This window comes from Leptomonas pyrrhocoris, assembly GCF_001293395.1.
Source record: "Leptomonas pyrrhocoris isolate H10 chromosome Unknown, whole genome shotgun sequence".
Lineage (NCBI taxonomy): Eukaryota > Euglenozoa > Kinetoplastea > Trypanosomatida > Trypanosomatidae > Leptomonas > Leptomonas pyrrhocoris.
Genome location: NW_015438364.1, coordinates 172,570 through 195,225, shown reverse-complemented (window position 1 = coordinate 195,225; position 22,656 = coordinate 172,570). Strand labels below are relative to the sequence as shown.

At 58.8% G+C, this 22,656-nt stretch overlaps 7 protein-coding genes across 12 annotated transcripts; all 7 read left to right on the top strand.

Moving 5' to 3' along the window:
• Positions 1 to 292: 292 nt before the first annotated feature.
• Positions 293 to 2,524, top strand: ABB37_04617 (hypothetical protein; the record flags this gene model as incomplete). The annotated part of the gene is made up of 1 exon (XM_015802348.1): positions 293 to 2,524. The coding sequence occupies exon 1, from the start codon at positions 821 to 823 to the stop codon at positions 2,522 to 2,524; it is 1,704 nt and encodes a 567-aa protein (XP_015658792.1). The 5' UTR covers positions 293 to 820.
• A 520-nt stretch (positions 2,525 to 3,044) lies between these two features.
• ABB37_04616 (putative dNA repair helicase) lies at positions 3,045 to 6,432 on the top strand (the record flags this gene model as incomplete). The annotated part of the gene is made up of 1 exon (XM_015802347.1): positions 3,045 to 6,432. The coding sequence occupies exon 1, from the start codon at positions 3,106 to 3,108 to the stop codon at positions 6,430 to 6,432; it is 3,327 nt and encodes a 1,108-aa protein (XP_015658791.1). The 5' UTR covers positions 3,045 to 3,105.
• Positions 6,433 to 6,754: 322 nt separating this feature from the next.
• ABB37_04615 (hypothetical protein) lies at positions 6,755 to 8,511 on the top strand (the record flags this gene model as incomplete). 2 transcript variants are annotated; one of them, XM_015802346.1, is made up of 1 exon in its annotated part: positions 6,755 to 8,511. In XM_015802346.1, exon 1 carries the CDS (start codon positions 7,135 to 7,137, stop codon positions 8,509 to 8,511), a length of 1,377 nt encoding a protein of 458 aa, XP_015658790.1. In that variant the 5' UTR covers positions 6,755 to 7,134. The 2 variants fall into 2 exon arrangements, with proteins under 2 accessions (XP_015658790.1, XP_015658789.1); XM_015802345.1 differs by having other exon boundaries at positions 6,782 to 8,511.
• Positions 8,512 to 9,090: 579 nt separating this feature from the next.
• ABB37_04614 (hypothetical protein) lies at positions 9,091 to 11,925 on the top strand (the record flags this gene model as incomplete). Of its 2 annotated transcripts, none has more annotated exons than XM_015802344.1 (1): positions 9,091 to 11,925. In XM_015802344.1, exon 1 carries the CDS (start codon positions 9,205 to 9,207, stop codon positions 11,923 to 11,925), a length of 2,721 nt encoding a protein of 906 aa, XP_015658788.1. In that variant the 5' UTR covers positions 9,091 to 9,204. The 2 variants fall into 2 exon arrangements, with proteins under 2 accessions (XP_015658788.1, XP_015658787.1); XM_015802343.1 differs by having other exon boundaries at positions 9,128 to 11,925.
• A 570-nt stretch (positions 11,926 to 12,495) lies between these two features.
• On the top strand, positions 12,496 to 13,872 carry ABB37_04613 (putative mitochondrial hypothetical protein; the record flags this gene model as incomplete). Of its 2 annotated transcripts, none has more annotated exons than XM_015802342.1 (1): positions 12,496 to 13,872. In XM_015802342.1, exon 1 carries the CDS (start codon positions 12,643 to 12,645, stop codon positions 13,870 to 13,872), a length of 1,230 nt encoding a protein of 409 aa, XP_015658786.1. In that variant the 5' UTR covers positions 12,496 to 12,642. The 2 variants fall into 2 exon arrangements, with proteins under 2 accessions (XP_015658786.1, XP_015658785.1); XM_015802341.1 differs by having other exon boundaries at positions 12,554 to 13,872.
• Positions 13,873 to 14,804: 932 nt separating this feature from the next.
• On the top strand, positions 14,805 to 19,519 carry ABB37_04612 (hypothetical protein; the record flags this gene model as incomplete). Of its 2 annotated transcripts, none has more annotated exons than XM_015802340.1 (1): positions 14,805 to 19,519. In XM_015802340.1, the coding sequence occupies exon 1, from the start codon at positions 15,920 to 15,922 to the stop codon at positions 19,517 to 19,519; it is 3,600 nt and encodes a 1,199-aa protein (XP_015658784.1). In that variant the 5' UTR covers positions 14,805 to 15,919. The 2 variants fall into 2 exon arrangements, with proteins under 2 accessions (XP_015658784.1, XP_015658783.1); XM_015802339.1 differs by having other exon boundaries at positions 14,826 to 19,519.
• A 1,183-nt stretch (positions 19,520 to 20,702) lies between these two features.
• Positions 20,703 to 22,603, top strand: ABB37_04611 (hypothetical protein; the record flags this gene model as incomplete). Of its 2 annotated transcripts, none has more annotated exons than XM_015802338.1 (1): positions 20,703 to 22,603. In XM_015802338.1, the coding sequence occupies exon 1, from the start codon at positions 21,011 to 21,013 to the stop codon at positions 22,601 to 22,603; it is 1,593 nt and encodes a 530-aa protein (XP_015658782.1). In that variant the 5' UTR covers positions 20,703 to 21,010. The 2 variants fall into 2 exon arrangements, with proteins under 2 accessions (XP_015658782.1, XP_015658781.1); XM_015802337.1 differs by having other exon boundaries at positions 20,707 to 22,603.
• Between the last annotated feature and the right edge of the window lie 53 nt (positions 22,604 to 22,656).

The window sequence follows — 22,656 nt, the reverse complement described above, 5'->3', positions numbered from 1 at the left end:
GCCTTCGCCTCTTCTGTTGTCTCAAACTGCTTCGTTTGTAGTGCTTCTTCTTCTAGGTTTTCCGTGAACGGTGACGCGAGAAGGCGAACAGACGAGGAACGGAGATCGAGACATCCTTCAAAAATCAACCACAGGCAAGAAACAACAACAACGAGTTCCACGAGCGTCTCCGCGTCGTATTCTCTTTTATTGATGTCTCATTTCTTCAGCCGGCGACGATCACCTTTGCACCTTCCCCCCTCCCCTTCATTCTTGCTTCTTCTTTTGCATCTCCGTGGCTTTCGATTCGGCAGCTCGCAGCGCAAGTATTGCCTGCCTTGAATGAAGTTTTCTTTCTTTCACCGCACAACGTATAACTAAACATACGAATACCTTTAACTCTGTAACATCCCTATCTATCTATATATATTTTTTCTACTTTGTCCCAGTTCTGTTACTTTTATTATTATTTCATTTGAGTCTTTCCACCGCTCGTTATCTTGCGGGAGCCTTCTGGCGACCCTTGTCGTGGTCTCTTTCATTGACTTCCGGGCTTTTGTTGTTTTAGTGGGGAAGGGTAGCGATATACCCATCCCAGCAGCGCCTTGCCGCTTCTACCAACTCCTTTTTTTTTAGTACTTATAAGCCGTACTCATTATCATCTCTTTTGCCGGTTTTTTTTTTGCCTTGCTGCGAAAAAGGAATCCAAGAATCATCAAGAACGGGGGAATCGAGCTTAAAAGCCGTTTTCTCCTCTGTGACTCGTCTTCAATCGAGTATTCTTACGCACCTTGAAGTTGCAGAAGACACTTCTCATCCTCGTCTGCTCTCCACGTCCGCGATGTCGGTCTCTCCGCAGCAGACGCAGGAGATCGCCGATGACCTCGCTGGCGGCCGCTACGAGTGTGCCGTGTGCGCAGAGCCGATTGGCCACCAACACGAGTTGTGGTCGTGCAGGTGCTGCTACGGTGTATTTCATTTGCCCTGCATTCGTTTCTGGGCGGACAGCCAAACCAATGAGCGTGAGAAGCAGCTGCAGTCGACGTCGGGCGTGGCTACGGCGGGCGAGCTGGATCGCTTCCGATGTCCTCTCTGCCAGTCCTTCAACCCCAAGAGCAGTCTGGCGGCGTACAGGTGTTACTGCGGCAAGGTGACGAGGCCGACGGTGGATGCGATGCTGGTGCCCGGTAGCTGCGGTCAGCCCTGTGAGCGACGCCAGGCAGATCCGTGCTGCCCGCATCGATGCACGTTGCTCTGCCACCCTGGTCCGTGTCCACCGTGCACCCGCGCACGGGAACAGGCCTGCTGGTGCGGCAAGCGCACCAAAACCGTTGGCTGCTCCAGCGGAGTCCACGGCTACGAATGCGGGGAGACGTGCGAGAAGGTGCTGGACTGCGGTCAGCATCGCTGCAAGGCGCCGTGCCACGAAGGGCCCTGTCCGGTGTGCACGGTGATGGTGACGGAGACGTGCTACTGCGGCGCCACGCAGCGCACGCGTCGGTGTGGGGCCTCTCCCCCCGCAGGGGAGGCGACAGCGGCCGAAGGCAGTGTAAGCGGCGGTGGCTTCCGTTGTACGCGCCACTGTGGGAAGATGCGCGACTGCGGCAATCACGTCTGCGGTCTGCTCTGCCATCCTGGCGAGTGTGAGAAGTGCTTTCGCACGCCGGAGCGGCAGAAGTTCTGCCCGTGCGGCAAGACGCGGGTGCGGGTGCAGCGCACCTCGTGCTTAGACCCGGTGCCGTCCTGCGGCCTCCTCTGCGAGCTGCCGCTGCCGTGCGGTCACCTGTGCTGGCTGAAGTGCCACGACGCCACGCCGTGTGCGCCGTGCAAGGAGATGATATCGATGCCGTGCCAGTGTGGCGCGCGCACCGTGACTCTCCCTTGTTTTTGTCAGTACCTCCCACCGTCGGAGTGGGAGGCGGCGCGGAAACGGTGCGAGCTGCCAGCCAGCGCGTTGCCCTCGTCCTTCCCGCCTCGGTGCAACCAGGTGTGTAGGAAGTGGCTCTCCTGCCACAAGCACCGCTGCACCAACACGTGCTGCGTCGAGGCGGAGCACACCTGCATGCAGATCTGCACTAAGAAGTTGGCGTGTGGGGAGCACCAGTGCGGGCAGCTTTGCCACCCAGGGCCGTGTCTCCCCTGCACCTACGTCTCCTACGAACCTTTGTACTGCCGGTGCGGACGGACCTGGGTGGACCCGCCGGTGCCGTGCGGGACGAAGCCCCCGCCGTGCCGCTACCCATGCAGCATCCCACGTCCGTGCGGGCACCCACCGAACCACGAGTGCCACATGGAGCAGGAGTGCCCGCCCTGCGTGGTGCTGGTTGAGAAGCTCTGCGAGTCGCACCAGAGGCCGATGCCGTATCACATTCCGTGCTACAAGAAGGAGATCTCGTGTGGTCGAAGGTGCGGAAAGAACCTGCCGTGCTGCGGCAAGTTCTGCGAGTTGGTGTGTCACAGTGGGCCCTGTGTGCATCCATGCAACAAGAACTTCCCTACGCTGGCGGATGTGTTGAGAAGAAATCAAAAGAACGGCTCGCTATGAATCCGCTTCGGGGCTCGCAAAGACAAAAGAATTGTGTTTCCCAAAAGAAGAAGAAATAACTCGCTGTTACTTTCATGTCAGGTATTCATCTTCTCTTTGATCTCAGGAGTGTTTGAAGTTTTTTTTTTTTGCAGACGGACGTTGCACTTTCCAAGCAGAACCCTCTCTGGTGTTTCAACGACGGCGTGATCGACGAAGGAAGAGTCCCGTCTTACAGCCGACCCGCAGGTTCACGCGCACACACACGTACACAAACATAATAAGATCATTCAAATGAGTAGCATTTGACGAAGGGGCTTCATGCAAACTCGCAGTCTCGCCGGCGCATTTCCTTGCCTTGAGGCAGTCACAAAGGCAATTTCACCGTCTTTTGTGACGTCTCTTCTGGACTTTGGAGGCGGATGACTCGCGCTTCGTGTGGTGCTCCCCGCTCCATGCACTGCAGGCGCTCTCATCGGTTTTTTTTTATTACATTTCTCCCCCTCTCTCTCTCGTGTTTCGATAACCGCGTCCCTACGAAGTACATCCCTGCATGGTAAAGTTCGATACTACTGCTGCGAAAGAAATCGAAGCAAAGCCGAATGAACGTTGGCGCGTCGGGCAACATTTTTATTGAGCGGGCGCACCCGGCCTACGAGCATGTCGTCGATTTTCTTGTGTCCTGCTGCGAGCCGGTGAGCCGAACGCACCACATGGAGCAGTACCGCATGGACAGCTCCTCGCTGTCCGCAGCCACGGCTGAAGGCACCTACACGTTGGACATGATTGAGGTCATTCTTCGTCACTTCCGTCTCAACAGTAACCAAGAGCTACCTGTGGACTTGGAGCGGTGCACCGCGCTGCAGCAGCTGGCGACCGCGGTCGACGAGTCAACGAGTGCTGTTGGCGACGACGTTGACCTCGCCGCGGGGTCTCTTCGAACTTCTCCCAGCAGCCCGTTGTCTTTGGAGCATGCGTGGGCTTCTGGGGCGGCGGCGCGCGCACGTCTGCCGCCTTGCATTCAATCGATGGATTTCAGCGATACTGTACTAGCACCGTTTTATCCAAGCAAGCACCCCGATCACCGAACGCAGCTGTCCTCCACTCTTCCCCAAACCGTAGAAGAAGAAAGGAAAGAGATGGCGGCCACAGGTGCCTCAAGTCTATCGCCACCTTCTCCTCCGACTTCTTCTTCTTCAGGAAGAATCCTTCAACTGTTTCGTCCATCTTCTCCAGCAGCAGCAGCAGCAGCGGCGGTTTCGCCGACTTCGCCGACCGGCGGGGCAGCCTCCTCGCCGCCGACAAAGAGACCGTTAATTGCGCTCGCGGTGGTGCGCCCGGACGATGTAGAGCAGCCGCTGCCCGACGCCATTGCGACGATGCTGTCGGAGGAGGAGACCGCGTCTCGGGTGCAGATTGTCCTGCAGCCGCGCCTCCGCCGCTTTCACCAGTTCGATGCCGGCCACGGCGGATTGTCGTCCGCGCACGCGAAAGCCTCCAAGGGCGGCGATGAGGAGCTCTTTTACTTTGTGGAGTCGCGCCAGCGAGCGCATTTGGAGCTCGTCCTCGACGCACTCAAGGAGTTCCTCGAGCCGGTGCTGCTGTACGGCAAGGAGCGGTGGATCCTCTCCGATGTCGACCGCAGTCCGGTGGACGCCGCGGTGGGGAGTAATGGCGGGGGGAGCGCGACGCGGGTGGCGCGTGATGCCGGCCGACCGGCGGTGCTGCGGATGCTGTACGAACCTCCAAAGCTGGATCCAGCTAACAAGGTCGGCGCACATGCGCCTTCGTCTCCCACTGCTGCGGCTGGTGCGTCTGCGTCGTTGTCGCCTGCCCCGGCGAGCCGCTTCATCTACAAATGCCAGGTCAAAGCTGGCAAGCTGAGGGAGGTGAAGGAGCGCCTCTTCTCCCGCTTCAACATCCGCGCTGACTGCTACTACGACTACCTCCAGGACAAGACGCTGCACGTGGAGAACTTGAACCTGGCGAGTCACGTGCGACTGCGTCCCTATCAGGTGGCCTCGCTCGAGCGCTTCCGCCGCGGCAGCAAGGCGCACCAGGGCGTGGTGGTGCTTCCATGCGGGGCGGGTAAGACGCTGACAGGGATCGGCGCGGCCGCCGCAATGCAGAAGACCACGATTGTCATGTGCGTGAACAACATGTCCGTCTTCCAGTGGCAACGCGAGTTCCTTCGCTGGACCGATTTGACCGAGGCGGAGGTGACGGTGTGCACGGCAAAGATGAAGCAGATGCCGGGGAGGGTCTTCATCACGACGTACAACATGGTCATCGCGAAGCGGGGCCGCTCGGACGGCGCCGCCGCGGAGCAGTCGCGCGCCATCTTGAACGCCATGACCGCCCAGCCGTGGGGCTTGCTGCTGTTGGACGAGGTGCACACGGCCCTCGCCCACCACTTCCAAGACGTGCTGAACACCGTCCAGTACAAGTGTGTGTTGGGGCTCAGCGCCACGTTGCTGCGCGAGGACGACAAAATCGGCGATCTACGCCACCTCGTCGGCCCTAAGCTGTACGAGGCGAACTGGCTGGACCTCACCCGTGCTGGCTTCCTCGCCAGCGTGGAGTGCGCGGAGGTGCAGTGCCCGATGCCGTTGCAGTTCTTAAAGGAGTACCGCGATGTGCAGCGGGCGCGGTTGGCGTTTGGGGCCGGCCGAAGCGCCGTAGCGAAGCGCCGCCGCCGCGAGTCTGTCTTCGATGTGGACGGCGATGACGTCGAGGACGGGCCATGGGAAGGGGAAGAAGGAGTCGCCGGCAGGGGTAGAGGAAGACGCGGTTTCCAGGCCGCTAGCATGGGGCTGAACTCGCGTGCGCTGCACCTCGCCTCATGTAACCCGTACAAGCTGTGGTGCACGCAGGCGCTCTTGGCGTTTCATCAGCAGCGATCTCCCGTCGACAAGGTGATCGTCTTCTGCGACTACTTGGCGGATGTGCGCTTCTTTGCGCATCACCTGCACCTCCCCTTTATGGATCAGCGCACCAGCGAGGCGGAGCGAGCGAACTTGCTAGAGTACTTTCAACACTCGCCGGAGGTAAACGCAATTATTCTCACCCGCGTCGGTGACGTGGCGCTCGACCTGCCCTGCGCGTCGGTGATTATCCAAGTCTCCGGTCTCGGTGCCTCGCGCCGCCAGGAGGCGCAGCGCCTGGGCCGTATTCTGCGCCCGAAGCCCCCCTCACTGGACAACACCTGCGCGTACTTCTACACGTTGGTCTCACAGGACACCGGCGACATTCGCACCAGCTACAAGCGACAGAGCTGGCTGCGCGACCAGGGCTTTGCCTACCGCATCCTGCACTGCGATCGCGTGCTGGGCGAGTTTGTGCGGGTGGGCGGGCAGCCGTGCTGCGTCGGCGCACCGCAGTGGTGGTACCAGACGACGAAGGCGCCAGACGAAGCTTCCAAGTCCACGGGACCAAAGACGACGACTGCCGCCCGTACGCCCGTCTTTCACGAAGGGTTTTGCTGGGTACCGTTTTCGCTAGAGGCCGCTTTGAAGATCGAGAGGGCGTTCCAGCAGGGCAGGGAGAATTGCGTGTTGAGGGCTGGGGAGTTGGGCGCGGACACGTTGCGGCCGTCCGCCGTTGAACTGGGCCACTACGCCTTGCGCCCCACCGAGTCGTGGGAGGTTACATTCAGCAGCGCTGACGCCCCGCAAACGTTTGGCACGGTGCGCATCGGCGAGGTAGGCGGCGACGTCGCCTTGCGCGTGCGCCGCGTGCGCCGTGGGTGCCTTGACCGGACACACCGTTGTACAGCCCCCGACCAGCAGGATAGTTGCGTGAAATATGCCTTGAACGCGGTGCTGGGCTCGCATGGAGCGGTGGGGGCGTTGGCGGCCGGCGTGGATGTGTCTCTGTCAGATAACGACTCGTCGGACTACGATGATGACCTGCCCGTAGGCAATTTATGATTTCCGCCGCATTGCGTGTGCTTGACTGACGCGTGCTGTTCTTCGTGCGTTAAGCAAAAATAGCCTCACCAATTCGCAAGAGTAACAAGAAAGAACTGCTGTTTGTCGTGAAGCAGTGCTAAGCTCATAGAGAGAATATCAAGCGGTCTTAAAGAGGAGTCCGAGAGGCTTGTAGAAGGTCTACGAGTCGACACTGCCAGCAGCATAGCAGCGCATTCTGCACTTTATTGTGTGGTGCTAAGAACTGTGTCCAAATTACGGTCACGGCGCTCTCGCTCGTCCCTGCTCTTCTTATCTTTTTCTTTTACAATATTTTTTCTGAGGGCTGCATTGATTGGTCGCTGGCGAAGCCGCGCCGTTTACACCCACGAACGCCCTGAGTACAGCTGAGAGACCCCACAATTGGTCGTTCGAATAAGGAAAGGGAAAGGAAGAAAGCATCACGACTCATCGCACTTCACACGCCGCACACGCCGTTATTATTATTATTGTTATTATTATTATTATTATTATTTTCTTCACATCGACAGCGACAGCACGTTGCCAGCTTGCGTTGGAATGCCAGGCAACTTGAACAAAGCACCTCCTCTTCCAGCTCTACGGCCAGCTTCCGACACTCCAACTACACAACTTGAGGCGGCCGTGACCACAACAAGCGCCGCGACCGACGGACCCGCTGCTGTGTCGCCCACCGCCTCCAGCATGGACGCGGAACCGTTTGAGGAAGACTGGCAGCGGCCGCCGGGGGATGTCGGCTACCTCCAAGATTTGCTCCAGTCGCTAGGAGGGCGGCATCAACGTTCCGCGGCACTTTCCGCGGCCGCTACGGATGGCAGCAGTGCGGAGGGGCCGAAGAAGGCCGCCACAGCAGCACCTGCAGGTCGACCAGCGGGATACAAAACCAGCGGGCACGATGAGGAGGATGTCGAGGTGCTGCGTATGCGAGAAAGGCAAATAGACGTGATTGAGCGCCGCCGTCGCCGTGCGCAGCGTCGGTGTGACGCCGTCGATGCGGCCTTCGCGCGGTCAGTGCACCGGCGCATGCAGGCGATGCGGCATCTCGCGCTGGACCCGCCCGCCGAGCGATTAGTTGGACAAGGCATGACACAGTACGTGCCAGCCGCCCTCCTGCCGGATGACATCTTAGATGCCGAGGGGCGGCTTCGTCCTGGGTCGCTGCCGCTGCTGCCCCACTCCGTCGTGGAGACACACGTGCAGCATCAACTCACGCATGGGAGGACGAACCTGAATCCTACAGCCGCGCCGCTGCAGGCGGTGACGGCCATTACCGATCGCTCTGCCCGCCGACCAAACGAGCCGGATGCGCTCGTGTTTTTGACGCAGCTCGATGCAGGCGTAGCCCCGGAGCGTGAGACCGAAAAAGGATGCACGGTTGACGGCGCCAGCACCAACAACAATAGCGGCCCTCCGCAGGGAGCATCCTCTTCTTCCGCTGCAGACGGCGGCACGAACGCACGTGCCGCGTCACCGCCGCAAACCCACATCGGTGCGTCGACCCCAGCAGTGGAAGACAAGGCAGCGGGAACCGTTACAGACGCGGTAGAGGACGAAAGACGGGAGGGGGACGATGAACGCTGGATGCGGCCCTCCAATCTCACGGCCACCAACAAAGATCGCTGGCGCGAACTCGGCTACCACGTTGTGGTGGTCGGCGGCGGCAGAGGTGCCGAGAACGCAGCCGCCCGACGCGCCTTTCAATCCACCGCTGCACCGCCAGAAGCGAGCACGAGCCCCAACGCGGCCTCCATCACCCGCGTTAGCCCTCCCCACCAGGGCAACCCTTTTTCTTCCACCATGTCGTCGACGCCGCAGCGATCCACGACGACACGGCAGCGAAGTCCGCCCGAACGCGGTGCCCCGTCGGAGGAGAAGGCGCTGTGGCGATGGACCGCGCTGGCCCCGCTGCCGCCGGTGTGTCTCATCCAACGACGGCTGCCAGAGGAGGACATGACGGCGAGGGAGCTGCGACATCAGCAGTCGTCGTCGAGGTTCACGTCTCGCCGAGGGCCTGCCGGCCGCGGTGATGCGAGACACTCGTGGAAGACTGGGAGCAAATGACTTCGCGGAGGGGCGTGTCCTTGGCGAGTTGGGATCACTAGAGAGAGAAAGGGAGAGCTGCTGAGGGGGTGCTGTTGGCGTTCGTCGGACCACACACACTCTTGTCGTGTTGTGTTCATGAAACACTAGGAATGGAGGGGGGGGGGGGAAGAGATGTATATATTGTGGGTGTGCCAAGCAGAACGTGCAGCACATGAGCCCACCGTTTGATTCTGTATACGTTTGATATGATCGCATGTATAGCAGCCTTTTTGTTGGCTCATGACTCATATTTGTTTTTTCAACTCTGTTTTCTTTTTTTTTTCTAGCTGTTTAGCTTTGTAGAGATGAAGTGGAGCGGAGAGAAGAAGCAAAAATTCTATCACAGGAAGAACACCCCATTCACCATCATTCAAAGGAATGCCCAGACGAGTACAGTTCGAGCCTTTTCCTTCGTTGGGATGATAATTCCAACTTTAATAGGGGCGACATATCTTCTTTTACCGATTTCAGCTCTTCGTTTTCTTCGAAAAGCGGGCAACGTTGCTATTGCCTTCGTTTCACGTTCTCCTTTCTCCTTTCTCTCCTCTCTTATCACCAGCTTCCTCTTCTCTTGATGCTGCTACTGTGGTGCGTAGGAGTTACCTTTGTGGAATGCACGCTAATCTTGTCTCTTTCTCTCTCTTTTCGAGCTGACTTTCTACGACGTGAGATATGACGAAGCAGCAGCGCGTGACGATCCCGCCGGAGCTGCGAGCCATCGCTCGGGCCGTCGCGGATGCTGATGTGCATCAGTTCCCTGACCTCGCGCCGGCTCCCGGGCACACCCGGCCCTCCCTCGATGCGCTGCGTAACCTCACGACGGAGCTGAACAACGGTGTTCCCCTCACCGTGCAGGAGTTCAAGTTCTTCCGCGCCGCCTACGCTGAGTGTCGGCAGCACCTACACAGCGTCACCAATGGCGCCATGACCTCTGGCACCCCCGTCGCCGATGTGTTGCTGCTCGCGGCGCGCATGGATTCACTCTGCACCGACCTCGGTGTCTCGCTGCTCGCCCTCTTTCCCTCTTTGCGCGAGATGCATTCGTACCTGCTGGAGCTAAGCGACAAATTGGCGGTAGGACGCGGGGAAGGCCAACACCACTCGGACGTGCTGCTGGACCGACTTGTGCGAGTGGTGCAGCTCATCCTGGAGCGGGCCGAGCAGGCCCTCAGGTGGTACGAGTCGTGGGAGGCGCAGCGAGGAAAGCCGATGGTGGAGCAGAGTATTGTGGATCTGATGAGCATCACCACCACCGTCGCCGGCTCCCCGTTGCCTTCCGGGACGTCGTTCCCCACGAGAGACGCCTCGACGCGACGGGTGAGTGTGGCGGCGACGGACGGCAACATCGGGCAGCTGAGCCCGGCGCAGCGGCGCTCCGTCGTGGAGGCGGGTGGTTCCTTCGCAGCGGCAGAGCACAACCCGTTTTCTCCCATTGCACCGCACCGCTCCACCATCACCACCGCCACCGCCACCGTTGCGGACGCCGCGCCGCCTCGCCCCCTCAGCGGCAAGCGGCGGCTGCCGGCGAACGTGACCGACGCCCTGGCGAGCGTGAACGCCGACCTGGACGTGCACTTCGCGCACCTGCGGTGGTACGTCTCGGTGACGGACCGCGGCGCCGTCTACTTCGATGCGCGCGACTATCTGGAAGAAAACGTACTGCGAGCCGCGTGGGAGCGCTACGTGGGCCGCAACCGGGCCGCCTGTTCTGCGGAGGACTTCTTTCCGTTTTTGAAGCTCTTCCCTGCGTGGACGCACCCGGCGGTGCTGTCGGTGGTCGACTTCAAAGAGTGCGGGGTTGTCTCCGTGTACTCGCTGCGTCGCCTGCTGCGTGTGTGGGGCCCGCTGCAGCTGCTGGAGGTGAACCTGCGCCACGACATCGACCACGGCGCGGTGGATTTGTCGCAGCCGTTTGCCTACCTCGCCGCCTCGCTCGCCTCACGCCCCGACGCGCAAGTGGGCGACTACGTGATTGGTCTGTCCGATGTACTGGGCGAGCTGCGCGTGGCGGTGCTGCGCCGTGCACGCGGCTATCACTGGCATCAGTGGGCGGGCGCCTCTGAAAACACCCGCAAGTTCTCGCCGACGAAGTTCGCCGGCAGCCAGGGCGAAGGGGAGCCGGAGTCGTCGCAGACGAGCCCCACGTCACGCAAGCCGTTCAGCACCGTCTCCTACACCTTAAGCCACGACACCGGTGCATGGATGGTGCAGGGGCTGACCCGAGAGGAGTTTGACTCGGCCGCGGAGGCCTGCAAGGCGTTCCCGGAGATCTTTCAGCGTCCTCGCGGGCAGCTGCTGATCGGCGCGCATTCGCACCGCCTGCACTTTGGCCTCTCTGCCGCTCCAGGTCTCTTCCCCACACCGGTCACCCCGACGCAGGAGTTCAGTTCGCCCCTCGAGACGGTCGACGGCAACGTGTCGGCGCTGCACCGCGCGTGCTACCGCAACAACGCCCGCTACGTGCACACCCTGCTCGACCGCGGCGGGGGCACCGTCGTGAACAGCGCGTTGGTCGACCCGCTGGTGGGGGAGTCCTTCTGCTGGACACCGCTGCTCTGCGCGGTGAACAACCCGCACAGCGACCCGGTGGATGTGGTGCGGCTGCTCCTGGAGGCGGGAGCGGATGTGCAGTACCACGACGACGCCGACTGCACGGCGCTCTACTACGCCATCGCGAATCGCTACGCAGAGACGACACGGGAGCTGATGGAACACTGCCCGACGCTGCAGACGTCGCCCTACACAGTGCCACTGCTCGTGGCGATTGGTGCCCACGACTGCCACCTGCGGGAGTGCGACATTCGCCGGCTGGTCGAGGTGGTGCCGTCTGCCGCCGTGCTGAGCGTGGTGGTCGCCTATGAGTCGGACATGTCCCTCGTCGCCTTGGCCTCCAACATCGTGGAGGAGAAGGTGAACGGCCGGCACTACGTCGCGACGAATGCGGAGCGGCGCATGGTGGCGGAGCGCTGTGCGGCGGGTGCGGCTGGGGCCGATCGCTTTACCGCTGTCGAGGAACAGAGGATTCAGGAGTGGGTTGCGCATCACACGCACTGCTGCCTGCAGGCGCGACTGGAGGTGGAGGAGGCCGTGCGTGTGCTGTACGCGCGCGAATACGTGCTATCGTGGCGGGTGTGGCTGAAGTTTCTCGACTGCTCTGCCGAGGAGAAGCGGCTGGTTACCCGCCTGGCTCCGATATACCCGCTGGGCATGATGCACACCAAACCTGTTGGACACGCACGCAACGTGGTCGTCGCGGCGCATCTTTCGGCGGACCCTCCCCCGCGTCGTCTTGGGGCGCTGCAGCAGGCGATGCGGTCGTCCGCTGATGAACGCACCTTCGGAAGCTCGTTGTTCAGGGCTACCCCGACGGCCCCCTCTAACTACGTGATTTAAGCCAGCGGTTTTCTTTGAACTGCCCTGCCTGGTCGCATCGTTCGTTTTAGTTTTACTTTTCATGTACACTACGCACGGGCAGTACGTTGATGGGCTCGGTGACGTGCCCACTCGCCCACTCTCTACTGTTGTTATCTTTATTATTCGTTGTTTGCCGCTTTGCTCTCACGATGTGAAAACACCTGTTGGGTTGAATGTGAAGGGAATGACGAAGGAGGCGAGATGGGTGTATCTCCGGCGATGCGCGTTCACCCACGCCGCGCACCACGGTACGCGACGCGACGTGCACGCGATACACGTGATGTTTTGTCAGGGCGTCGCTGGGGCCTGCAGAGACTCCAACACACACCACGTCATTCTTTGGTGTCTGTGTGTGTGTGTGCTGTTAATCGTTGTCGTCGCCGCCACAGTAACCCAACAGTACATCGTCTTTAACGAAGTTCTTTCAGCCCGCGGAGTGCTGTGGCCTCAGAGCTGTCTGTCTCTCTTGCTATTTTTCCTTTTTCTCGTACACCAATCTTCAATCGCTTCCGTTTCCTTACCTGTACTTTTCCTTCTACGTTGCCGCTAGCGCGTCTCACGTTGCATGCACTTAAACCAACCAAACAAAAACTCTCTGCACTGCGAAGAAGCCGAACCGCAACACGACGAGCACACATACGGAAAAAGGTAAAGGTCCAGCTCGTTGCGCCTGCTGACCTGGTCCGGGCTGCATCCATGTCTCCCCACAATAAGCGTGGCAAAGCCAAGGCGGCGGCGAGCAAACAGAATCGTGCGGATCGCCGTCAGCATAGCGGCACCACTCAGAACCACCACTTTAGAAAAGGAGGAAGCAGCTCGTACCTCTCCACGGCTACCGACTCAAAGCAGAATCGCGTGCAGCACACCTTCAGCGACATTGACCCTTTGGATAAGCAAATTTTTGATTACATCATCGTTGTCGATGTCGAGGCAACCTGTGAGGAACACGACGATAACTACCCGCATGAAGTTATCGAAATTCCAGGCGTGTTGATCAACGTCCGCACCGGGCAGGTAGATCGGGCAAACTCCTTTCACACATATGTAAAGCCATGGCGCAACCCGACTCTAACGCGCTTTTGCACGCAGCTGACGGGCATTACGCAGAAAACCGTTGACGCAGCCCCGACGATTACGGAGGCGATCGCGTTGTTTGAAAAGTGGTACACGAAGACGATTCCGCGCGGCGCCAAAACCATCTTCGCCGCCGACGGCCCGTGGGATTTCAAGAGCTTCTTCTACGAACACCACGTCCTGCGCGACCACGTAGCCTTCCCCAGTATCTTCTACGAGTACCTCGACATTCGCACCACCTTTGCCCACCGCCTCAACCACGGCGTGCCGATCAAACTGGATGCGATGCTGCGCAGGATGAATCTGAAGTTCGACGGACGTCCGCACAACGGCTTCGACGACGCCTACAACATCGCCCGGCTCGCCGTGGCGATGATGCGGGCCGGCTGCGTCTTTGACTTTGTGCTGGCCATCCCGATGGACGACCCCTATCACTACCGCCTAGAGGGATACCCGCTCTATCGCCGGGAGGAGGGCAGCGGACACGTGGACAGGGACGTGGTGGAGGACATCGCGAAGCAGTGCTTCGGGAGGGACTACTTCAAGTTTGGCCAGACGCATCGGGAGGCGGTGCGGGCGTACCGGCTGGAGCACTCGAAGGAGTTCAGCAACGCGAACGCGATGACGCTGAAGCGGCGCCATGACCGCGCCTTAACGCGTCGTCGGCAGCGGATGTGGCGACTGCTGATGTTAGGGCTCATCGCGGTTCTTTTGGTTGCCGCTGCGTACGTGCTGGAGGTGCATCATCGGGCTGCTGCGTGGCTGCGTGCAGCGGTGATGACTGGCTCACGGAAAGGTGCGACGGCGGAGCACACGCGCTCCGACTCGACTACAGCAAATGTCGCACCCTAGGGAACGCGGGAGTAGAAGTTAAATAGGTGCGTGTGTTTCTGGTGCCACGAATTGGCCTTACCCGTTGGCCGCAGGGCTCCTTAGCTGCATTAAGCAGTCTCTTGACGTCTTGACGATGATTTCCCCTTTCACACAAGTGCAGTTGTGCCAGTGATTGTGCCGAGAAATATGTGGGCCCGTGTGTTGACGCAGATGGTCATCCTCGACATTACATTTATCTCTCTTACTTTTCTTTTTTTTGGCAAACGGAGAGGAGATAGTCGAGCGACGCTGAAGGTGCGTTGAGAGTTGAGGGCTCTCACACCTGTGTATAGTACGCTTTCATTGGTTGTTATTTCACTAACCGCGCGTTGCACGCCTGTTTTCCTTTAATATACTTTAAAAACAATTAACTTAATGAACCACTTCACCTTGCACTCATTCTAAGTGTGCTTTGCGATGCTCCACCACATTGCTGTTTGCTCTGGAGTGCGTGAAAGAATTCTAAAACAGTTAAAACGAAAAGAGCAGGATTCACCTGACACCTTAGTGAGACAATACACTGACGCGTCGAAGAGGTGCTCTAGGAGAGAACGTTCATGTTTTGGCGGTGCGCTCCTGGCATTTGACAAATAGACGTTCATCGTAGTTTCACCACCAAAGTCACAGCGTGACCTCAGCACGAAGGTGCCCACAGGCAACAGAAGCACTGGCAAAAAGACAGCACCGGCAAGAGCTGCACGCTCCTCGCGGTTTTGTGCCACCATACGAGGTTAGATGTCATAGAAATGTCGATGGCCGAGTGCGCATGAGATTGTTTCCCACTTCTATCTCCTGCGTCCTTCATGCGTTGTACGTATTATATTATTGTTGTTATTATGCACTCTTCCTATTCACCAAACAAAAACCTTTTTTTTAAATATCCGGCAAACTTACTTCGGTGCTTCTGATCAGTACTTTTGCCACTTCATACAGCTTCGCGCTGTCCTTCCTCCCACACGCACGTTCCCCCACACGTTTCAATTTACTGATAGAGGTGACCGTAGGCGCGCTGCGGTTACGTTTCGCTACCGACATCATCGCAAACAAACAAAGGAAAGGAGGTGATTACGAGAACGTATGGATTTGTGTGGTGTGCAGCGAACAGCAGTGCAGGAGGAGATACACACTATCAAAAAGAAAGCAGTTTAGAATCCGCACCCAGTGAACGGAAGAGAAACAGACATACCTAGAGGCACGGCAGCCGTGTGTGCTTGTTTGTGTGCTTATCTTTTTTTCCCCTTTCAACCCCGGCACTTTTGTCTTCGCATTTGTCGCAGTCACGCTCAGGAACTGAGACAACATCGCCTTTGCATCTTCTGCTCCTTCGCGAAACCGACAGAAGACGACGACGGACGTAAAACACGTATTTTCCATCTGTTGTTTTGCCGCGGCCAGTCTTTTGCTTTCTGGCTGCTTCCGAAGGCATTGTCTCGTTGCGCTCTTGAACTCTTTCTTTCTTTACCTTTTTCCTTTTGAAACAAGAGATATAAGTGCATCGTTACAAGAGCAGAGCAACAGAACGTTCCTGAAAACGCAGCTCGCTGGAACACTGGGTCTCGATGTATTGATTCCGCCTTGTCACTTTGGTGAATACATATATCATATTTAGCTGCTATACCTCTTCACTCTTGTGCTTTCGTGCGGTGCGCGAGGTCCTGCCAGCGAGCATTGGAATTGTCATCGTATACGCTAACAGAAGTTGACTTTTTTTTTATTATATAAAGAACTTCATTGCATTCTTTTCCTTTTTTCTTCCTCTGCTACTCGACTCGTTGTCCGTGCGTGTGTGTGTGTGTGTGTGTGATTCCGGTTCTTGTTTTTCTTTTCTCATTTGAACGTCATTAAGCCTGGCGTCATACATATATAACCCCCATCTTTGGTCGGGCTCGACGTGCTACGTGAGAGCGAACTCTTTTCCGTTTGTCTCTTGTTGTTGGAGGTCTTCACCGTCCGGTCGCCCTCTCCACCGATAGGAAGAAGGAACGCTTGTTTTCTTCTTTCTTTCTTTTTTTTGGGTTTCACGTCGATGCTATTCGCTCTCCCTGTCACTGACGTGAATCACGGTGACAACTCCATGTTGAGTGGCGGCAGGCCCACGGCAGCCGGAGAGAGCGGCGATCGGCGGACACCTTCATTGGTCCCGCTGTCGCACCGTCACGGCGGTGACCGTAGCAGGCGATCGTCCTCCCCACTGGCGGTCTCCCCGGAGAGCACCGGCGCAGCGGAGCGGCAAGAAGTTCCCCCTCCTTCGCTTCCTCTTCCTGCTGCGGAGCGCAGCAAGGCGGAGTCCATCAGCTCCTCGTGCTCGGCGGAGGTCATGAACCCTCCTCCTCAACGGCAGTCCACGCAGCCGCGGGCGATGTCCACGTCTCTCACGTCTGTGGGTGTAAATGAGCATATTGACGCGGTGCCACAGCCGTCCACCAAAGCGGTAGTTGCTGCTGCTGTTGAGCTGCGAGCCTCTGCCTCCTCTTCGTCCCCAACAGCACTACCACAGTCATTGAGGGCAGTTTCCGATAGCGCGGAGCTCAGTAAGAGCCATAATCTTCATTTGGGTGGGACAACCTCTGCGACCGCCATCACAAAAGTCGATGTGCCGGCGGCGGTGGCGGACGCGAGTGGGTCCAAGACTCCAAAGCGCGTGCTGAAGACGACCAGCACCACACATGCGCATCGCCGTGCCAACGAAAGTGGCGGCAGCGACAGCAGCGGCGGAGGCGTCGGCTCGCGTTCTGCGTCGGAGCGCTGCAAGGCCGCCCGCACGCTAGCCGCCGAGCTCATGTCAGCCCTCATGGAGCGTCCGCCGCAGACAGCCCAAATCGCGCAGTACCGCAAGTCCATGCGCTCCTCTGCCTCCTCTACCCCAAAGCCGGCACTGGATAACGCGGCCGCTGCCGCCGTCGCAGTGGATGGAAACTTGTGTGACTCCCTCGCAGAGTCCAGCAGCGCCGTCACCGCAGCCGCGGGAGGCGTCCGTGCTACAGCAGCCCCGTTGCCTTCCGCTTCGGCATCGGCGGCGTCGCATTCGTTTATCGACGCTGTGCGGAACGGACGTGCCAAGTCGAGCCACACACCCTCTTCTTCCGCTTTCTCTTCTTCTGCCGCGGCTACTGCTGAACCCGTGTCGACAGCGGCGCATGGAAAGACGGCAACGACCTCCCCAACGGTGGCCTTGAAGGCAAGCGGCGGCACCCCGCTGCATGCACCGACCGCTGCACCCCCCACGGTCGACCACAACAGTATACGACGGCGCAACGACTCCCCCAACCCCCTCTTGCTTCCCGCCGGAGCGACGGAGGGGTTTGGCAGGCAGCCGTTCGAGCTGATGCCGGAGGACGCGTCTCGCATTCCCGAGCTGTTGAGCGTTCTGCGCGAGATTGCGCTCTCCGGCGCGTCGCTAGACCCGCTGTGCAGGCCGGCCAACTCCAGTGCGAGCACACCGCGGAGGAGCAACAATAGCGGCAGCGCAACATCAGCGGGGCCACCCGCAACTACTTCCGCATCTCCACCAAAGATGGCCACGACCGGGGCGGCGACCACGCCGCAGACCACCGGGACTGCCAACGGTACAGCTGCTGCTGCCTCCGGTGCGGTCGGCCCACCGAGGCCACCGCACGCGGTAGAGACGAACTACTATGAGGAGCAGTGGCAGCGTGTGCGGGCACATCTGCAGGCGGTGCGTGGTCTGGTGCTCAACCGACGTGAGCTCGCCAGCACGCTGGATGAAGTACTGGGGGTCGACTGGCGCGTGACACCTGCTACCGCCGCCGCAGCGGTGGAGTCGGCAGAGTCGCAGCATGGCACGGAGGGGCCAGGGAACAACGACCCACTGTCAGTGCCCACCACAGCAGCGGACGTCCTTCACAGTGCGGCGGAAAGAGTCACGGTGGATGTGGTGGTGCCGGTCATGCCGACGCCCGTCGATCACGATGGGCCGACGCGGCTCGCCGCGAAGGGAGAGAGAAGTGCAAAGGAAGGTGCAGCAGCGGCACGAGGTGCGACTTCAACAACGAACACCGCGGCTTCAAGGGACGACAACACTGGCGTGGGGAATCGCACGAACACGACGGTGACGACAACCACCACTTTCACGATGACGACCACCACCGTCACCACCACCACGATCACTGCGACAACGTTGAACCACAATGCCCGTCCTTTCCAGACTCGAACTCCGTCCACCTTTCAGCGGGCCACGAGCACGCAAAGTGGTGGTTCTCCTCCTCTTTCTACTCTGACGGGCAGCGCATCGCCTTCTTCACCCCCAGTTGCAGTGGGAGGCGACAAGAGAGAGGACACTGCTGCTGCTGGAGCGCACCTTGGCGGCAACATCCATGCCGACGCCAACAACGCGTCCTCGTCAATGCAGCAGCTCTCGGAGCTCAGCTCCACTTACTCCCCGTCTCAGCACGTGACGACCTTCCTGGAGCGCTCCACCCCGCCGGCGACGGGCCGACTGGCGGACGAGGGCGATGCCGGCCTCTTCAACTTCCCCTCGACGCCGCTGTCCGAGGCGGCCGTGCCTTACCAGCCGTCGGTGACGCTCGTCGGCGGTACGAGCCCGCGCGGCGCCAACGCCTCCACATCGAGCAGCCCGCCCTTCCATTTGGAGTCGCGCGAGGAGATGCTCCGACGTCGCAGCGCGGCCCCGAACGCCTTCTACGCCTCCATGACGCACGGCGGGGCAACGCACTACCTGGGTGGCCCGCCCAGCGCAGCAACGACGCCCGGCACTTTCGTCTCCGCGTCTGTGCCGCCTGGCTCGCCGCCGTTTGCGCTGCCGGGCAGCGGGGCGCGCAGTATGCCCGTCTCACCGCTGCTGAGCTACGGCTCGCCGGTCACCGCCGCTCAGTGCCCGTACGATTATGTTCTCGTCTTGGACTTTGAGGCGACGTGCGAGGAGCACCCGCCGCCCAACTACCTGTACGAGATCATCGAGTTCCCCGTGGTGTTGGTCGACGTGCGGCTGCAGCGCGTCGTGGCGGAGTTCCACCGGTTTGTCCGTCCCCGATACAAGGTGGAGCTGAGTTCCTTCTGCAAGAAGTTAACGGGGATGCGGCAGGCGGACGTTGACGCGGCGCCGTCGCTGGAGGAGGTGATTTTGCAGTTTGAGCGCTGGTTCGCCCACACCCTGCCCCCGCACTCCCGGTGCGTCTTCGCGACGGATGGGCCGATGGATATGCGGGAATTCATGTACCACCACAGCGTCTCTCGTCAAGGCATTCGCTTCCCCCCTCTCTTCTACCAGTACGTTGATGTGAAGCAGATCTTCGCGGGCTTCTTCCACTGCTCGCAGGGGAAGATTAAAGCGATGCTGGAGGTGCTGCACGTGCCGTTTGAGGGGCGGCTGCACAGCGGCTTAGACGACGCCCGCAACATCGCCTCCATCGTCATTGCGCTGCTGCAGTACGGCTGTACGCTGTGTGAGGTGCCACTGAACAGGCTGCCCTTGAATAGGCTGCTGCTGTCGAGTCCGACGGTCACGGCAGCAGACAGCGGGTCAACGCCGCTTTCGCTGCCGCCGTCCACCGCAGCGACAGGTTCAGGCCGACGCCGCCCAAACGGGGCGTCGCCCACCTGCATCACCGCACCGTACGCGGTGGACGAGGACGAATACTCCTACTAAAAAGAGAAGGAAATCGATGAAAATCAGGGTTGAGGTGCGTTGGATTCCTGCTGAGAACGGAGGTCAGAAAAAGAGAGGCGATTACAAATTGGGTGCGGTGAAAGTAGAGAAGTTTGTCATTTGTTGAACAGAGATATTTATTTTTGCTTTTGAGCTGACTCCTTTTGTTGCCATTATTATTATTAGAGGTCAGGTGAAATCGCTCTGCGTGTTTGTGCGTGTTTGTGGTGTGTGGTGTGTGCCAACTTTATTGGGACGTTCGCTGCCATCTTTTTCCTTTCTTCTGCTTTCATGGACCTTCCCTTGGCGTTTCAGGCTGCGCTTTCTCTTTGACGCCACCGTTGTAACGATGGCCATCTCCATCTCTCTCTACCCTTCTCTCTATTTATATTTGCTCGTTAAGGTAGCTTCTTCGCCTTCCTGCCTCTTCTGGTACTTTCTCATTTGTGCCTTTTCCGCGTACTTGCTTGTTGATCCCGCGGCGAAGGATCCACGCTTTTCCCTCTTTTCGTTTCGCCACTTCACCCTTTGTGATTCTCGTATAGTTCTCCTTCTTGACTTCTGCCGTCTCTTCGCTTTCCTCTCTGTTTCTTTCATTGGGGGTTTTACTCGAGTGCTGATGAACACCGGTGCGGTGCATTTGAGGTGTGCGGCGGAGCCCGTCGCATCGCCTTTTCCTTTCCGCTTTAGCAACTGTGACGAGTATTCGTGTCTTGGGAGAGACAAGCAGAAAGGTGTACGATACAAAGAACAATAAAAAGAGGTGGTGGGGACCATCACTCAAGTGCTGCCGTGAATTCAATGGGCTTAAGATCTGACTGATGTTGCTGGACAGCTCGTTGTTGTGCACTGACAACTATCTCTGCACACGCCTCGGTAAACGCGTTTAAGGGGGAGGGGGAGGGAGGGGGAAAATGATAGGTAATATGGAGTGGGGGTGGGTGGGTAGACAGCACAGCGCGCGAGATCTGCCGTCAACGCCTTTCTTTTTCCCTTCCTTTCCCTTGATGCGCTCTCTGCGCGTCGGCGTTGTTTTTCCACGTTGTAATGCCGTTTTACGCCTTCGTACGAATTTAGTAGCCTCGCGCTTTTCAGCTGTAATTGCATTTTCAACCTTTTCTCTCTCTCACTCGCTCTCTTATTAATATTTTTTTTTCTTTTCTGCTTCTTTTAATAACAATGAGAAAGATATCCGCTGTTTTTCGCGTGTGGGTGTGAAGAAGCAGCACGTGTTTCACCTTGTTTCCGTCGTACTTGGGTCAAGGTGCTCACGTTGTGCGTCACCTGCCACACACATACCCGGATGAGGCGCCTTGATAGGACTATTAAAAACCGCTATCTTTTTACTTTCATTAAGGTTTCTTCTTCTCCCTATTTGCTACGCTAACTAACAGTAACTAAGGTTTTTTTCTCCTTATTTTAACTCGCATTTCTCTGTTCAGCTCCCGCTCTCTCTTGTGTATTATTGTAATTTTCTCTTGTATACCCGCCATGGTGCGCGTACGCTCTCTCGCCAAGGAGCTGCGCCATCTCGAGAAGCAGAAGCAGTCCGCCTCGACACCGTCGCCGCCACCCGCAGGCGTAGAGGATCGCGCAGTTGACCTCAACACCACGAGCACTTCAGTTTCTCCCAGTGACACGAACACGAGGTCGTCCAATGCGTCTACCACGTCAAGAGAGGACGACGCAGTCCCTCACCGCTGTTCGCCGACCGCACAAGCAGAAAAGGCAGCGTCTGCGCCGTGTTCTTCCTCCTCCTCTGCCAGCCCGAAGGAGGGGGGAGCGGCACGTCGTGAATCTCAGCACACTGCAAATAGCAACAGCAGTGACTCGGACGAGCGAGGCGCCTATGCAAGTTCGACGAAGGACGGAGGCGATGACGATGGACCGCGCAAACACACAAAGGGCACAACGAGCCTCTTCGCACTCGGTGGGAGTCGGTTCGACATTTTGGTGAACGGCTCGTACGGCGATGGGGCGGCGTGTCGGAAGTCTGAGGTGCGCAAGGCCGCCAAGGTATGCTCGAACGGCAAGGATGCTCTGCAGCGCAGTCAGGAAGATCTGACTGCGACTGGAGAAGAGCCAGCGTCGAAAGTGCAAAACAGGGTAATGGGGGACAATGCGGGGAGTGGGAATGACACTCCTGACGAGGCTGCTGCTGCTCCTTCGCCTCCGCTCGGTGCGTCGTGCGGCATCCCGGCACGCTTTCCTTTCAAACGGCTCCTCGCCCAGCCGTTTAGCCACATCCTCGTCTGCGACTTTGAGGCAACGTGTGCGAGCGGCAGCGTGCACTACCCGCACGAGATCATCGAGTTCCCGGTAGTGGTGCTGGACACGGCGACGCTGCGCATCGTGGCGGAGTTCCACCGCTACGTCAAGCCCGTGCGCAACCCGAAGCTGACAGCGTTCTGCACGGAGCTGACGGGGATCACACAGGAGATGGTGGATCAGGCGGATACCTTGCCGGTCGTTGTGGGGCACTTCCAGCGGTGGCTGGAGCAGGAGGTCTACCCGTTGTGTGCTGTGTGGGCAAACCACTACGGGCCAGAGAAGCTCTCCCGCCACCTTCAATCTGAGCAGAAGCGGTTTGTGTACGACGATCGCACGGAGGTGGCCAGGGCAAACGCACGCTACGAGGCGATGATTTGCATGGCCACTGATGGGCCATGGGACATGCGTCGCTTCATGCACGAGTGCAGCGTCATGCGAGACGGGGTCGCCTTCCCGCCGCTGTGCTACCGCTACCTCAACGTGCGACACAGCTACGGAGACCACTTCAAGTGCCGTCAGGTGAAGCTGACACACATGCTGCGGCGCATGAGTATGTCGTTTGAGGGTCGGCGGCACAGCGGCATTGATGACACACGCAACATCACCCGTGTGCTCGCGGAGCTGATGGCGCGCGGGTACCGTGTGCATCATGTGAGCACGATTAAGTACTCGCACGGCGGCGATGCATTTTTGCAGAGTAATAAGGCGGCACAAGAGCTCTTGTCGGAGTATGGCGAGATCAGTAAGACGCACACGAGCCGGCACAGCCACGCACGCAAGAACGCGGCAAAAAGCGGTAGAGGTAAACGATAATGCGCAGCCGTATCCGCTTTTCTCTGTCGATACACATATTTTCAAAGGGAAGG